Source organism: Lissotriton vulgaris, chromosome 12 (genome assembly GCF_964263255.1).
Source record: "Lissotriton vulgaris chromosome 12, aLisVul1.2, whole genome shotgun sequence".
In the NCBI taxonomy this organism is placed as follows: Eukaryota; Metazoa; Chordata; class Amphibia; order Caudata; family Salamandridae; genus Lissotriton; species Lissotriton vulgaris.
In genome coordinates, this window is record NC_141700.1 from 574,682,988 (window position 1) to 574,699,089 (window position 16,102).

The 16,102-nt window shown below is 39.3% G+C and overlaps 1 protein-coding gene across 2 annotated transcripts in view; it reads right to left on the minus strand.

Annotated features, from left to right (window-relative positions):
* Positions 1-16,102, minus strand: part of LOC147677777 (fatty acyl-CoA hydrolase precursor, medium chain-like) — a 239,784-nt gene that overhangs the window by 145,885 nt on the left and 77,797 nt on the right. For both annotated transcript variants that reach the window (XM_086945434.1, XM_086945435.1), the window contains exons 5-6: positions 13,343-13,476; positions 913-1,066 (exon numbers count right to left, since the gene is read on the minus strand). In XM_086945434.1, coding sequence (XP_086801560.1) covers positions 913-1,066; positions 13,343-13,476 — 288 coding nt within the window. The remainder of the gene's footprint in view (positions 1-912; positions 1,067-13,342; positions 13,477-16,102) is intronic.

Below are 16,102 nucleotides of genomic sequence, written 5' to 3' on the forward strand. Positions count from 1 at the left end.
TGCATTTTCTTGATGAGAAGTTTCTATGTTTTATTGTGCTCATGTACAACATCTTAATAAAAAATAAAAATAAAAAAAAGAAGATTTTGCATAACTACCCAACTCAGGCCCTAATTACAAGTACCCTGGTATTTCTGATTCAGCCACAATCTGCCGTTTTTGGCCAAATCAGAATTAAAGATGATGCATTATTACCACACCACAACATCGGACCAGCATACCAAAACAACAGCCTCTCCTTCTATGCACCCAAGAGACACCTTCAATCAGCTGACCTCTCTCTAGTCTACAAGACCAGAACAGGAGGAAAGTCCTTCTCCATCCTCACAGCCAAGGCCTGGAACCACCTCCCCCTCCACCTCTGGCAAGTACCTACACTGCCCCAGTTCAGGAAGGATCTCAAGACCTGGCTCGTCGGATGACCCCAGCACTCAACAGAGCTTCCCCCCAGCGCCTTGATGCCCTTGTGGGTGAGTAGCTGTGCTTTACAATTCCCTGATTGATTGATTTATTGATCTGTTGTTCTTGGGTGCAGTAGCATGCATGGATTTGCAGATATGTATCCACCCGATAAGACATGTGGAACATATGCTCAGGAACTGCTCCAGAATTATGAGTTTTCATGTAGAAATTGGTGAAGTAATAATACATTCTGCTTTTAATTCACTCTCCAATCTATAGCATTGATGGCTGGTCACCTTATAATCCCTTTTCGAAATACCTTGACATGGTGTTTTCCATGTCCTCAATATAGGTAATACTGTTGGAGGTATTATTGCATTAAAATACTTACACAATTGTAAATAGAGCCTCAGAAGGAGGTCCTTCATTTGTATAGGTAAAGAGATAAAGTATTGTTTATGAGGTGGGTTCACACTACAGAGAAGTGAGTTTAAAGAAAAAAAAACTTGCCAATGCAGAAACGCTGATTCCGCCAGCAGATACTCCAAATATGGTGACAGACCCTGGATCCCCTCCAAAAGATTCAATGTTTTCCTGGACCCACTGCAGAGCGGCCACTTGATCCAGGAATCCCCAGTTACCACGAGCATGTTCATCACCAGTACTGGAAAAGAAAGCATTTTAGTCTGGGTAAGATAATTTCTCATTTTGTTATTTCTGAATCACGTTTTTGTTTTGTTATTACTTGAACGTGTTTCTTTAGTGCAAAAACATATTGGTAGACCCACACAGTTTAAGAAATACATCAATATAATAAAAGTAGTGGACTTAAAATTAAGCACATAACATAAATTAATTAAAATGGGGCATTTCAGGAAGATAAATCTATGTGCTAAGATATCAGTGCATGTATATTTATGCCTACACCTCACTGTAAATCTCTGCCTAGAATATAGTCAAAAACATAGAAACATCCGGAAGAGTTACAGGAAGTCATAGACATATGTATTCCCAAATCCTTCCATGAATGGGTAGGGAAGTGAAAAACCAAACATATGACTGCAAAGTTACTAGTAGTCACTACTAGTTACTACTAGTCATAAACCATACATATGTAGTTATATATAATGTAGCAAAGATCTCTGCCAAGGCTATATAGAACTATGAATTGAAAAGAATAGGGGCACAGGCATAACCTGAGGAAAATAGAATACAACTGACTATCATCACAAGAGGAAGCACATAGGTACAACTCACACACTAAGCACTGACTTCTCCCCCTTGTGCTGCGAGCCATCATGAAGCAGACATCATTGTGTTTGGTGTCACTGTGTGTGTGCTTGTGAGGGCATGGTTTTGGGAATAGAATGTCTCATGCTACTTCTTTGAGTGTGTGTAGAGCAGAGTTTGATGTGAGAACAGTATTTTTTATGAATCACTCACAATGTACATATTTGTAATTTTTCAAGTATGTGCATATCTTGAGTTTACATATTTGCAGTGTCATTTTTAAAGGTGCATACAATGTTTAAATGTCTTTGATTGTTTTTAAGTAGTTTTATTTCTTTTTTTGGTAAAAATGTTTTAACGTTTTTAAATTCAATTTAGGTGGGTGTTTGCAATATGTAATTTTATATGACCATTTTTCCTTTATTTTTTGTTTGGGTATAGGTTTTTCTGCTGACAGTGTTATATCCTTCGTTCATTGCTAAAAGTGTGATTCCCTTGTATTATGTGTAAGTGACCATGTGGGATGTGTGGCTTGCTGCGAGGCTTGGCTAGAGTAGATCTGAGTTTGTTTGGGTTGTACTACTACTGAAGCAGATGTATGTGTGTGATTTTGTATTTGCACACCCCTCCTATACCCTGTGGGCCCGGTTCACAGAACTAACTTACTACAAAATCCTAAACTCACTACCATTTTGGTATTCACGGAAGGCATATACTCATTTTGGTATTCACAGAAGGTACCTACTCATTTTGGTATTCCCAGAAGGCACTTACTCATTTTGGTATTCACAGAATGCACTTACTCATTTTTGTATTCACAGAATGCACTTACTCATTTTGGTATTCACAGAAGGCACTTACTCATACTAACTTTATGTCTGCACTCGGGCAGAAGATTACGGCCCGGTGGTGGAGATGCCGGGCGGAATACCAAAATGAGTAAGTGCATTCTGTGAATACCAAAATGAGTAAGTGCCTTCAGTAAATACCAAAATGAGTAAGTGCCGTCTGTGAATACCAAAATGAGTAAGCCTTCTGTGAATACCAAAATAGTAGTAAGTTTAGGATTTTGTTGTATGTTAGTTCTGTGAATCGGGCCCAGACTTCTTCACTTTGCTCCACCTGCTTGTTTGCAGATATTCCCATTTTTCTATCCATGCCCATTGCCATTTGTGCATTTACACATACAATGTATCTATTGCAGCTCAACCAAATGGAACTTTGACTCCGCACTCGATTTGTTTTTTGACGGTGTGCTTTTTTTAAAACAAATTTCTGGAGTGTAGTTGGTGCGTGATGTGAGTACCCTTCTGAGCCTCAGGGTCGAAATATAAGTGTCAATGCGTGTTTCTTGTGTCACAAGACTCACAATCACATCCGCACTCTCTATTATTTTCCTATACAGGTGAACAAGTTGTTTAATAAACTTCTTTACTCAATTGTTTGTCTGTTCATTTCATTTAATTCTCATGAAATTTTCAGTTTTCATTTTTCATTTTTCTCATTACTTCAGTAATTCAATGATTGTCATCGATTCATACATTGCCCGATGCATTTCGAGCTACACAGCTCTTCCTCAGGGGACTTTATATCTGAAACAAATACATTCCTTTACTATTGGTGTACCGGACTTATTTAAAACAAGCAATTCATGTTAATGGTCAAACACTCAAACAGTTAATTCCAGTGATCAAATTGCATATGAAATCACATTTCTCATGTTCCCCAGCGTGCAGAACCTCAAACTGGTGTGTCACCTTATGTCCCAGTCTTTAAAAAAATAAACGCGTGTATGTGTGAAGAAACTTCCAAGTAACTGACCTGTACCCTTGTAGTTTGTGACCTGGTCTGTGTGCTGTAATAAAAGAATTCACACGCTTGTAATCTAACTGAAATAAATTCTTTAAATGAAATTGCAGGCGTGTTTCTCCCACCCGTAGGGGGTTCTATCCTTCTCTTACCGTGTACGTAGTTCGTGTGGTTTCCCAATGATGGCCCGTCGGCGTGCGTCGCTCTTTCTACGCGATGTCTATGATTTTTATGCCGGTCACGTGGGACGGGTAAAACTACTTTGTTGACTTCCGCAGATTAGACGTGATGCGTCGGCGTGTATCGCTCTATACACTCAATGTCTATGGTTTGGTGCGCCGGTCACGTGGGACGACTTGTAAACATTGTGTATTAACTATTTGATGGCGCGTGTCGTTGTGTTTAGCTAAATAATGTGTGTGTGTAATGTGACCTAAACTGATAGATGAGAAATTTCGAGGTGAACACGGAGATAAAAATAAAAATAAAAATAAAAATAAAAATAAAAATAAATGATGAAAGATGTGGTGCAGATTTCCAATATTATACAATATTATACAATCGTGGTGCAAGGGAACGTGATAGAGAAAATACATAATTATTCAACCTTAGTATATACATGTTATATACAATTATACATGGTACAGTAAACAGGTCTGTACATGTCAACTTTGATCATATTGAGACCAAGAAATTTACATGGAGATGGAAACAGATCCGACCAAGGAATTTGAGAAAATCCTAGTCAACATCATTGAAAATGCAATAAAAATTGGCGTGATAGGCCAAAAAGAGAAAGAGTATCTACTGAAATCAAATCCCGCAATACCGTACATATACATGATACCCAAAATTCATAAGCACCCCACCAAACCGCCATTACGACCAATTGTATCCACAGTGGGATCAATACATGAGCCAGTTGGAAAGTTCATCGATAGACACTTACAGAACATTGTTCAGAAATCCTCTACGTATGTGAAAGATACCACTCATTTCCATAAAAATCATAGACATCGCGTAGAAAGAGCGACGCACGCCGACGAGCCATCATTGGGAAACCACACGAACTACGTACACGGTAAGAGAAGGATAGAACCCCCTACGGGTGGGAGAAACACGCCTGCAATTTCATTTAAAGAATTTATTTCAGTTAGATTACAAGCGTGTGAATTCTTTTATTACAGCACACAGACCAGGTCACAAACTACAAGGGTACAGGTCAGTTACTTGGAAGTTTCTTCACACATACACGCGTTTATTTTTTTAAAGACTGGGACATAAGGTGACACACCAGTTTGAGGTTCTGCACGCTGGGGAACATGAGGAATGTGATTTCATATGCAATTTGATCACTGGAATTAACTGTTTGAGTGTTTGACCATTAACATGAATTGCTTGTTTTAAATAAGTCCGGTACACCAATAGTAAAGGAATGTATTTGTTTCAGATATAAAGTCCCCTGAGGAAGAGCTGTGTAGCTCGAAATGCATCGGGCAATGTATGAATCGATGACAATCATTGAATTACTGAAGTAATGAGAAAAATGAAAAATGAAAACTGAAAATTTCATGAGAATTAAATGAAATGAACAGACAAACAATTGAGTAAAGAAGTTTATTAAACAACTTGTTCACCTGTATAGGAAAATAATAGAGAGTGTGGATGTGATTGTGAATCTTGTGACACAAGAAACACGCATTGACACTTCTATTGCAGCTCACACATTTACACGTACAATGTACCTTTTGGATTTACATTTATGAGTGTGTGAATTAATACTATAAGAGGACTGCTGAAAATACATGTAAAAGCGTCTCTGAAATTACCCCGAGAGAGGCAGACTTACGAGGACTGGCGCATCCCTGCATATTAGCAGGGATGCGCCAGTAAAGATGCGACATGCAGGAATACCCTTGGGCCACCACGGATGCATCGCATTTACAATGCCACGCACCGTGGCGCAAGAATAGCCAGATGCGCGCGCATCTTCTGGTGTAAGGGCAGCCCATTGCTCGAGTTGTGTCGCAAAGCGCGACGAAACTCCAGCAATGCTCAGGGGTGCCCTATACCTAACTTGCTGCGTCACTTCTTACGCCTGCTTCAAGCAGGTGCAAGGTTTTGACGCAGCATGGATGTAAAAGTGACTCTGTGAATTCTTGTAGATTTCACTGTGTTACATTTACGGGGCTTCCTTGCCATGGACCGCCCACCCTGCATACATTATACCTGACGCAGGTATAATGCAGCGCAGGGCTTTACAACGTGACACATCTCACTAGATGCGGCACGTTGTAAATCTGTAACATTTAGGCGCATTGTTTACGATGCCGCTGCGTCACAGAAGTGACGCAACGGTGTCGAAAACATTTTGCAAGGAGCTTTTAAATCTGACCCAGTGTATTTACTGATGAGTTTTAATAGCGTTTTAATAATTGCATGAACTCTACATTGCTGAAAGCATTGGCATCTCTTTGCAGGTTGACATACAAAAGGCCATAGAATGATCTTTATATGTCACTTCTGGTAGATGGTTCCATTGACTTGAGACAGCATGTGTAAGGGCAAAAACACCACTGAGCTCCCACAATTTTTTCAGCACGAAAACACCACAGGGAAAAAAAACATTACATCATGGTTAGGTTGTACCCTGGTGCACTTTTGTGCAACATTCCAAGTTCTGATTGTTTGACTGCTGTCCACACCTCACATTCTCCTTGTTTACGATTTCATGTTCTCACACAAATCTCTACAGATAGCACATGAAGTGATTTGTAAGGGAAAATATGACAGGTCAATGCAGAGTTTGTGCCTATTCTGGAATTTTAAAAAGTATCTATACTCTTGGGTCACTCAAAATTAGTTTCTTTATGGCTCACCTATGTAAGTGAAAAAGCATAATAGTATCAAGGTTTGAACATCTTCAGCACTAGATTAGATAAGAAATTGTTCATGCATATATAGGCCTACTGTTAATCATTCTTAAGGCCTACTACCTCTTATGTCTTCCTCCAACTGCCACTTTTCATCCAGACTCTTAATGAGTCCAAACTTTTCTTTTTTCATCTTTAGATAACTTGCTTAACGTCTACCTTACCATGTACCAGTACATCTTGACCTGGTCTCACTCCCATGAACTCCTTAAAAATGTATCTTTCAGCATGTAGCCTCTAAAATTGTTTTGGATCAGATGCTGTAGATTATAGTTTTGTACAGGAAGTGACCGTTTCCTGTACAAAAACAATACCTCCCAAAATGCAGACACCCTTACACTATGGCAGAGCAATGCCTGAATTGGTGCATCACTGCTAAAAGTGTGCCAGCACAGTGAGAGAGTATAACTGAGGAACTTCTTAGAAGATATGGAGTTGTTGTGCTCGGTTCCGTTCATGCAACGCAGTGCAGCAACTTTACTTGCTGTGCTGTGTTACATGAACTCTATGTATATCTGGCTCTAGATATGTGCTGTACAGTGCAGCACACATGCAATGTGTGAACTGTTAGGATAAATAAAAACATTTCTTCTTTTTTAGAAGAAAGCCCCATCTGCCAATTTCAACAAATAGAGTTTAGCTTCATAAACAATGGGTGGCACATGGGAACACTCATGTAGCACTCATTGGACAACTTCTTGATGAGAATAAGTACAGAGGCTATTTGTGTTACTTTAAGGCAGGACATCTAACCTGGGCTTCTATTGGAATTATATAGCGCATATTATCAAGCCCATTATTGCCGCTTTAGTGGCAGTTTCCTGCCACTAAAACAGCGATAATTTTAACGAGCTTTTTGCTAATATGCCCCCACGTTTTATGATTAGTCAGAAGCAGCACCTATAAAACCCTTTCCAGTTGAGGGGTTAGGACTCCCTCTAGCAAAGGCTAGGTGCAGGGTTCAAGTCCTCATGGGCTTGTTATGTCCCTGAAGGTCACAGAGGAGAACAGTAAAGTAGCACTTAGATTCACTTCAGGGGGTCCAGTTTCAAGAAGATGGTCCAGTTCTCCTTCAAGCAGCAAGGCAGTCCTTCAGGCAGCATACAAGTCCTCTAGTAGCAGCAGGGCAGTTTTCTGGGGTTCAAGGCAGTCCTTCCAAATTCTTCCACAGTTCCAGGAGTGTACTGAAGACGTGTTCTGAGGGTCCAATATTTACACTTGGTACCAGCCTTTGAAGTGGGGGATTCCTAATAATAACCCCTCATCTGGTTTTGGAAAGGCCTTCCCTTCCCCTGCCAGGGATTTAAGATGTCTGTGGAGACAAAAGGCTAATGCCAGGTACCTCTGTGTGTCCTGGAGGCAAGCCCTTTTAAGTATAAGTGGAGCAGGGAACAACTCCACCCCAGCCATCCTGGCAGAATGGACCATTCTGGAAACACCTAATCCTTTTTTCTCATCATCTGAGAGGTCTACACAAAGCACAACAGCAGAGCCAATCACAGTCAGGTGAACCAGGACACGCAGAAGACACAAAATGGTTAGGACAATGAAATGCCAACTTTCTAAAAGTATATCAAGATAAAGGACAACCCCTGAGTTGGATGCTCAAATCATTGCTTTTATATAAAAAGGAGGAAGCAGTCCACAAAAAGGTTTGTATAATGGACTAAAAACCTTGCAAAACAGGGGTTTGTGAATATTTGGTCCTTTAACTAAGATTTTTCATTTGCAGGAGGTAGTGTATATTAATGATAGTGATATTAATGTGAGGGATTTATGACAATGGATTCAGAAAGCACAAGGCATATTGTTTGATGCCTTCTTTATTAAAGAGATATCTAAATATGTAGAAACATTTAGATTTATTCAGCAGCAACAAGCAGAAATCAAAAAGGTTTTTTATGATTGTGCTTTTGGGTGGACCAGGAGAACGAGGAGTCAGATCCTCTATTGGGGTCAAGGCATCACCAGGGCCTCTTTTGTCCATGAGTTCAGACACTATCCGCATGGTTCATTCTTTCAGAGCGGAACTAAAGGAGAAGGCTTCTTTCAACAAAGACGTAGAGGAAGAGGCATATGTGGGGAGCACAAGCTAAGAAGTGCATGAGGCTTGTACAGATCTAGGACTTTCGGGGCAGCAGCCTTTTATTTTCAAAATTATTTATAGATAACTCATATCATTGGGTCTTGGAGATAATTCACGGCTACAAGAATGAGTTTCCACCAATCCGCTACAGGAAAGAAAGCTAGTGGATCATGAGGTTCAAGAGATGAGATTGAAAGGGTCCATTGTGGAGGTTTCATTAGGGAACATAGGTTTCATAAGCAATATATTACTATTGGAGAAAAAGTACTTTGGAAAGTATCCCAATTATAAAGTTGCGGGGTTTCAACAAGTGGGTGGCATATAATCGTTTTCAAGATGGAAGGGATTCATTTTCTGGGAGCTATTTTACAAAAAAAGGATTGGCTATCATATCTGGAACTGGAATATGGTTACTTGGCAATTCCATTTTGGGAGTCATACAAAACATTCTGGCAATTATTGTTGGCAGAAAAATTGTGAAAATATTATTTCCTTCCACTCAATCTGGCTCAGAATAAGAGGTATGAAACGTATCATTTACTGTAATAACATTCTCATTATGGGTTAAGACAGAGAAGAGTTGTTCTGCCAAACACTGGGGAGTGCAAGATTGTTAGAAAATCTGGGTTTGTTATGTTCATGAAAAAAGCAAGTCTGGTTCCAAATCAGGTGTCTCAGTTTTTAATGTGCATGGTTCACAAAATAGATGAGGCCTTGAAGTGTCTGAGGGTGAAATATAGGAACATTCAAAGAGACTTTAAAACAAACTTGAGATCTGATTTCTTTGAGAATGTTATGTTATGTCAAATTGTATAGTGCAGTAATTACCCATAAAGGTACCCAGGTGCTTTGCAGGTGGGGAGGCATCTGTCTCCCTGGGGAGCTTATTCAAAGAGCCAGGTCTTCAGCTTCTTACAGTCACGAGAAGCAATGAGACTCAATATGTTGTGGGAGGTCCTTACGTGCATTGCGTACGAGAAGGCATGGCCTACAACTATGTTTTAGTGTATGCAAGGTACATGTGCTAGTGAGAGCCCAGCTGAGCGGAGGTGCTTGGAAGGTTGATGGAAGTGAATGAAGCCTTAAGGTAGATGGGAGCCTGCGTTGTTTAATGCTTTGTATGTATGCGTGAGTAAGCTGAAATGAGTGCTCTTGCATATGGGGAGCCAGTAATGTTCCTTGAAATGTGAGGTGATGTTTGGGTAATCAAAGCAGGTTTAGGATGAGTCTTGTTAGGGTGTTTTGGATGGTTTGGAACCAGTTCAGAAGTTGCTTGGTGATTCCTGAGTTGTGTGTTGCCATTATCAAATTTGCCTGCCACCAGGTAGAGTCTGAATCAGATATTTTTCTTCTGAAGATCTCAGTTTGTCTGAGTTGAGCTTAAGGCAGTTGGATCTCATCCAGGTGACTACCATGGCCATGCAGGTGGTGAAGTTGGTTTTTGTTGCGAGGCTCTTGTCCCTCATGGTGAGTATTAGTTAGGTGTAACCTATATGAGACAACATTTTAGGTCTCCTGTCATCCACAAGACAAACTATTTTTTTCCTCGACCTTTACAATTTTGGATGCAGTAGAAGTTGAAAACAAGTAATTTGAGAATGTGTATGAGGTGTTCACAAGAGATCTGTTTAACAGAAGAAACAAATATTGAACAGATAAATATTATTGAGACTAAGCATCAGATGGGGCCCATCTAGATAGAACCTTTTGAAAACAGATTGAATATGCAGGTGGAAAGAGTTTTACTTGACATCTGGAACTAGAGACTTGGGACGTGGATGAGTTTCTTCAAGATTGGAGGAGTCCTGTTCTGTATGCTTTTCCTCCATTCACAATGATCATGAGAGTGAGGTTGCTAGTGAGACAATGGTTGGAAACAGTACTGGTAGTTATATCAACGTGGAGAACCTAGACTTGGAATCCTGCCATATTGGAGATGTCAGAGGGCTTTCCATGAATACTTCTGTTGTATCAGCGGATGATTGTAGGGTCTTTCAGGAGAACTTCACAAGTTGGTGAGGGCAAGAGAGTTGATTCTGGTGGCGTGAAGTAATTCAGGACAGACTGGGAAGTGCCAGGTATTTTGTGTGAGTCTTTAAAGCTTTTTTAGGAATCCTGGGCTCCATAATTCACAAAAATCATAAAGACTAGCTGGGCAAAAATGGTTATGCTGGAGTGTGGAGGGAAAGAAGATACTGTTTAAACTGAAGTAGTGCATGATGTGAATTACTTGTCTAAATTGTTTGGTAAAGGCCTGCTGTTTGTGGTTTGGATCAGCTATTGCCTCACTGTATGTTTTAGTGAATGGATGTCCAGTGGGTCAGGCTATTGTGGTTAGGATGTTGCTGCATAATATTTAGGCTTTGACACATCTGGATTCAAGAATTCATTTTTTGTGAGATCGGAGTATAGTATTGAACTTGTTGGAAAGTTGGGGATCGATTGAGTGTTTATCTCTTTGACATCAATCTTTGAATTTAAGGCTAATATTATGTTTGGTGTTTTGATTTTAGTAGTGTTTTTAACCTGGAACATTGTTTGTTTTTTTCATTGCAAGAGAAACAAAACTCATCTACCATATTCTATCTGACTTTTTTTTAGGAAAATGAGAGGTTGTGTGTTGTGAGATTTCCTAAGGGGTATGATAAACGTACTAGAGCTCTAAGACCTTTAAGACTTTTGTTGGGGGGGGAGGGTGTTACACAATTGATTATCTCTTTCAAATATCCTTACAGAGCAGTTTCAGCTCCTACCTTATTCATATGGGTGAAAGACATGATGTGTAAAGCTGGCGGGACATAATTATGTTTGGTGCATATTCGGTAGGAAGAGCTTCTGCTTCTTTTGTGACACAAACCCGGCATAAAGAGTTAGTAAACCTTGGGCCGCTGGTTCAAGATGAGGTACAAACATGTTTAAAATTAACTTCCTTGAAACTTGCACATTTACATACTCACAAGAACATACTGTGGTGCCAAGGATATATTGGAGGTTTGCAATAAAATGTAAACAAATGTATACAAGAATGTGACTGTAGGAAAATCAGAAATCTCCACTAAATACAGGCAGGCAAATAATTTAATAATATGCCAACCAACGCTTCCCCCCCACCTATCAACAACTTTTAAACTTTTTCAATTCATTGATAGCCCTTAAACTTTTCTTGGCAAACTGGCACCTGTTTGCCATTTCCATCTAAAGGTTTCAATCGTAAAATCTAACCCCATATGTTCACGCAGTCCTTTGTCCCTCTTTCACAAGTATTTGTTTTTTTCTTTCCATATCCTCTTTATTCAAATGTACGCGTCCCAAAATTGCAAAATGCATCTTCACTGGTTAGTTCTGCGCACTGGGAACCATATTTATCAGTTGTTCATGCAACTCAGCAACTCAATTTGCTGTGCTGAGCTGTGTGAAATGAAGAGGGCAGGAATGCACCATGTCTATCAAGAGATTGCACATTCCTGCTCTCTCTTTGCGCTGGCACACTTTTGACTGTCTAGCGCCAATGCAGGCGACCTGGCGCTATGGTACAGGGGAGGAAACCTTCCTGCACAAAAACAATCCTTTGAGGCTTTTTCCACTTTCGATGTGTGCTGCAGAATGCAACGCATGTACAAAGAGGAACTTAAAGGAGAAAAAATATATTTCTCCTTGTTACGCATCACCTGGTTGGGCATAGCTTTTTGATGCATTCCCAGGTCTACCACTCATGTTAATCTGGGAATGAAACAAAGTCATTGGGTGGATATTTGGAGACACCCATGATTCACCCGATAAACGCCACACTGGGCAGAGGAACACAAGGCAATGACTTGCTATGCCTTGCATTACTCTAGATTACTAAGCACTGCAGTGCCACAAAAGGTGGCCTTGCGCTGCTTGGTAAATCTCATCTAGGTTTGGGACACCCTTGGTGTACCTTGCGTGGCACAAGGGCATCGCAAAACTTTCACAAAAATGGTCTTGGGTGTACCAGGCATTTAAGTCCCTTTTGGTTCTAGGATTTGTAGACCAGGGCAGAAAACATAACCCCAGCTGCGGTTTTAATACTTTAGAATTGCCCTGCCTGAGCAAACTGACGACAAATAATGTAAACATGTTATTTTGCAATGTTAGAATGGAGTGGACGTGTTTATACTGGTGAAATTATAACGTGTTACGGAAAGCTCAAATTACTCCGTGATTAATCAAAAATAAATTAATGGTCCTAAAATATATGCAGGAAACTAGTACGACAAATGATTGAAATAGTTCAACAAAATCTGTAATTTTAAAATAAATCTAATGTATTCCTCTTCTAAATGTTATCTAAAAAAGCATGTAAAGTACATGGTCGCAAAGAAACATTGAAAGCATGTAAATCACATATTAAGCATTCAACAAATAAGAACGCGTTTTAGGACTTCATTTGTTAAGTATTAATAACAAGAACGTTAAGCATGTAAATGTTGACATTAGCAAACAGAGGAATGGTTGAGGGCATTTAAAAGAGCGTAATTTGTAAGTAGAATACCAATAGGATAGAGATGTAAAAGAACATTTCAATTCTTACAAGTGGAGAACACACACACACACAAACATAAAGAAAATTGCTTGCGTAAATAGAAATCTCTAACGCAAAACTGAATAAAGGACAGAATGCCTAGCCGCATATATACCTTATGTTCTTTTTTAATAAAAAGAAGTCAAGAAAAATGAACCGTTGCTGTAGGCAACCAATTGTTGAAGATCAAAAAGAACTTGATGGTGAGGTTAGCTGAATATGTGATTACAGAGGAAATGAACTGTAAAGACAAGCTCTGTTAGGGCCCAACATGAAATATCTGACCGTCATCTCTATACTAATGAAATTGTGTTGCATTCTAAAGCCATATCTTACCTGAAAAATCCAAGAGTGCCAAGTCGATATTGAATTATGACCACAATCACATTTTCATATGCTGATATAGGAGAACCATCATACATGGAGGCCCCTCCAACTGCAAAAGCTCCTCCATGGATGGACACCATCACCTGAACATAAGAACATATTAATACACTTGAACTGCGGATAAAATCACCTTCTTCACCCTTGTTTAATTTACCCTAATATACATCCTCTCCTTCTTGCATGGACACTTCGGATCAAGGAGGCTTCAAAGGGGCGAAATAACACAAAATGCAAACATCCTGTACGACTAGCCGAGAACAGTAGCCCCATAACCAGCAACAATAATACATCATCAATATGTTGTCAATAACTATAACTTGATCAGGATGGGCACAATTCTACAGCAGCCAGATATTCATGCTAGGAGATTCGGTACAAGAGAAACTGATTACGGGAAATCTCAAGAGGCTTGGCGTTTTCTTAATTCTGCCAGACAGTCATAAAACATGTATTGATAAAGGTATTGGACAAACTGCAACCAGCTGAATTTGAACTCTGACATAACGGAGATGGTCTTCACAAAGAGTAAGGTGGACCGCTGTGTTCCATCACTCTGTCCCTAAAAAGGTGGTAAAAAGCCTTGGGGTCATTATTGTTGAGGACATTTCATTTAAGCAGCAAGTAGGCGCTGTTACATCGGCGAGCTTTTACCAACTGCAGCTCATAAAAAAGATGAGGAAGTTTCTCACCAGGGAGGCTCTGATCCAGGTAATAATAAGCCCTAGTCATGTCCAGAATTGAATTTTCAAACTCTCTCTACGTGGGCCTCTCTAAAACCCTTCTGCGCAGAAACCAGCTAATTCAAAATCAGGCCGCCCAACTGGTATGCTTTCAGCCCAAATATGGCCCTAGCTCCTTTGTGAGGAAGGACCTTTACTGGCTGCCAGTAGAGCAGAGAACCAGGTTCAAGGTGTGGTGCATGGTCTTTAACCCATTCTATGTGTCAGATGGCCCCCGGCCGTCTGACGTCATGGTGGGCGTGTGCGTAGGACAACTGGCGGTCGACTGATTTGCGCACTCGTGGAATTTGCCCGCACAGGGGGGGAATGTGCGCCGGGCGAAGTGGTTAAGGTCCTGTATCTCAACTGTCCTGCCTTCGTGACGTAACGGATCAACAAGTATTTTCCTACTAGACAACTGAGATCTAGCCATATGCATTACTTGGTGTTCACAAAGTGTAAAAAACAACAAACAGGAGGTTATACGTTCTCCGTTCTTGCTCACAAGTCTGGAACACTCTGCCAGTGGACCTTAGGTCCAATGTAAACTACAGCAGATTCAGACAACTTATGAAAACATAAAAAATCCTAAGTGAACCTTTATTTCTAGTCATTGCCTTAAGTTCTGGAGTGTACAACTGTTATAGGACATTGGAACTACACCGGTTTCATGGCAATTTCCTTGGCCCTAGCAAGATAAGGTACTGTGCTAATGATAATTTTAGTGTTTTCAACAGCTTTAACTAGAGCGATTGTTAAGTTTTTTTTCAATTTCTGCAGAATGTTACATTTATTTGAAATCCATGTAAAATAAGAAAATGTATGCAATAGAAACTGAGCTAAAAGGATAGAGTAACAATAGTCTTGGGTTCTCTTTAATACAAAACAGCTGTCACTCATGAGAAACTGCAGACAACTCAAGAGAGCCTCCATTTGTCTCTTGTGTACTTTCTCCCAAATTTCTGTATGTTAATAGCGCTGTAGCATTTGATATACTCTATATTCAAAATAGAAGTACAAAGTTAATTTACATTAATATTTAACATGAAATATATTTACTAGGTTATTATAAACTTTGATTAACTTTTTACACCTTCCCTGACAGTTAAGTGTTTGGTAAAGTCTACAAAAAAAATGAAAAGGTTTATAGTATTAATAGTGTTATGGGAAACATTAAAGTATATTACATTTATATATTTATTTTAAAAGTAGAATGAAACTAAAAAATGTTACAGCACCATTACCTAAATTGTGAAATGAATCTTGAAATATAATAACTATTTTAAATTAAATAACATATATTTTTCTGAAGTTTAAATTAAAAAAACATTCCTATCGAAAGTAAAAAAAATGGTTTAGTTTAGTATGCATTTATATTTATTTATATGTTTAACTACTGTAAATAATTTACTTTAATTTAACATTATTTCACATGGGTTTTTATTTTAAGTCACTATCACCATTATTTTTTATGGGAAGGTGTTGCAGTACCAATTTTTGGCTATGTGTGGTTCTGGACTTACTCTAGTTCTGAGCTGGAATAATTTACTACTGTTTTGATTCCCTTTTTGGTTGTAGTAACTTTAGAAGTGCAGTTTTGGAATAGCAATTAGCTTTATGATTTGATGGATGCAAGCCCCTTTCAAAGCACTGTAACCTTCCTTAAACCCATCTTTATGCCTCTGTAACCCCTTTCCATTTAGCAGTGAGTAGGTTTCATTTTCAGACACTCCCACTTGTCGCTCTCACACAGTTCCTAAGTAGTAAACTTACAATGTGAGGTTTTCCCATAGAAAAGATAGGAGAGGTGGAGATGGAGATTTGCAAAATTTGTAGTACTTTAGTAGAACTATTGTAGTAATACGAAATGTACTACAAAATGCCGTTTATGAATAGCCCTGTGACTCTATAGAGGTTTAAATGTTTGCGCAGTAGAACCCCACCCTTCTATATACCTATTTTCTACTATAGCAATAGTAAATACAAAACT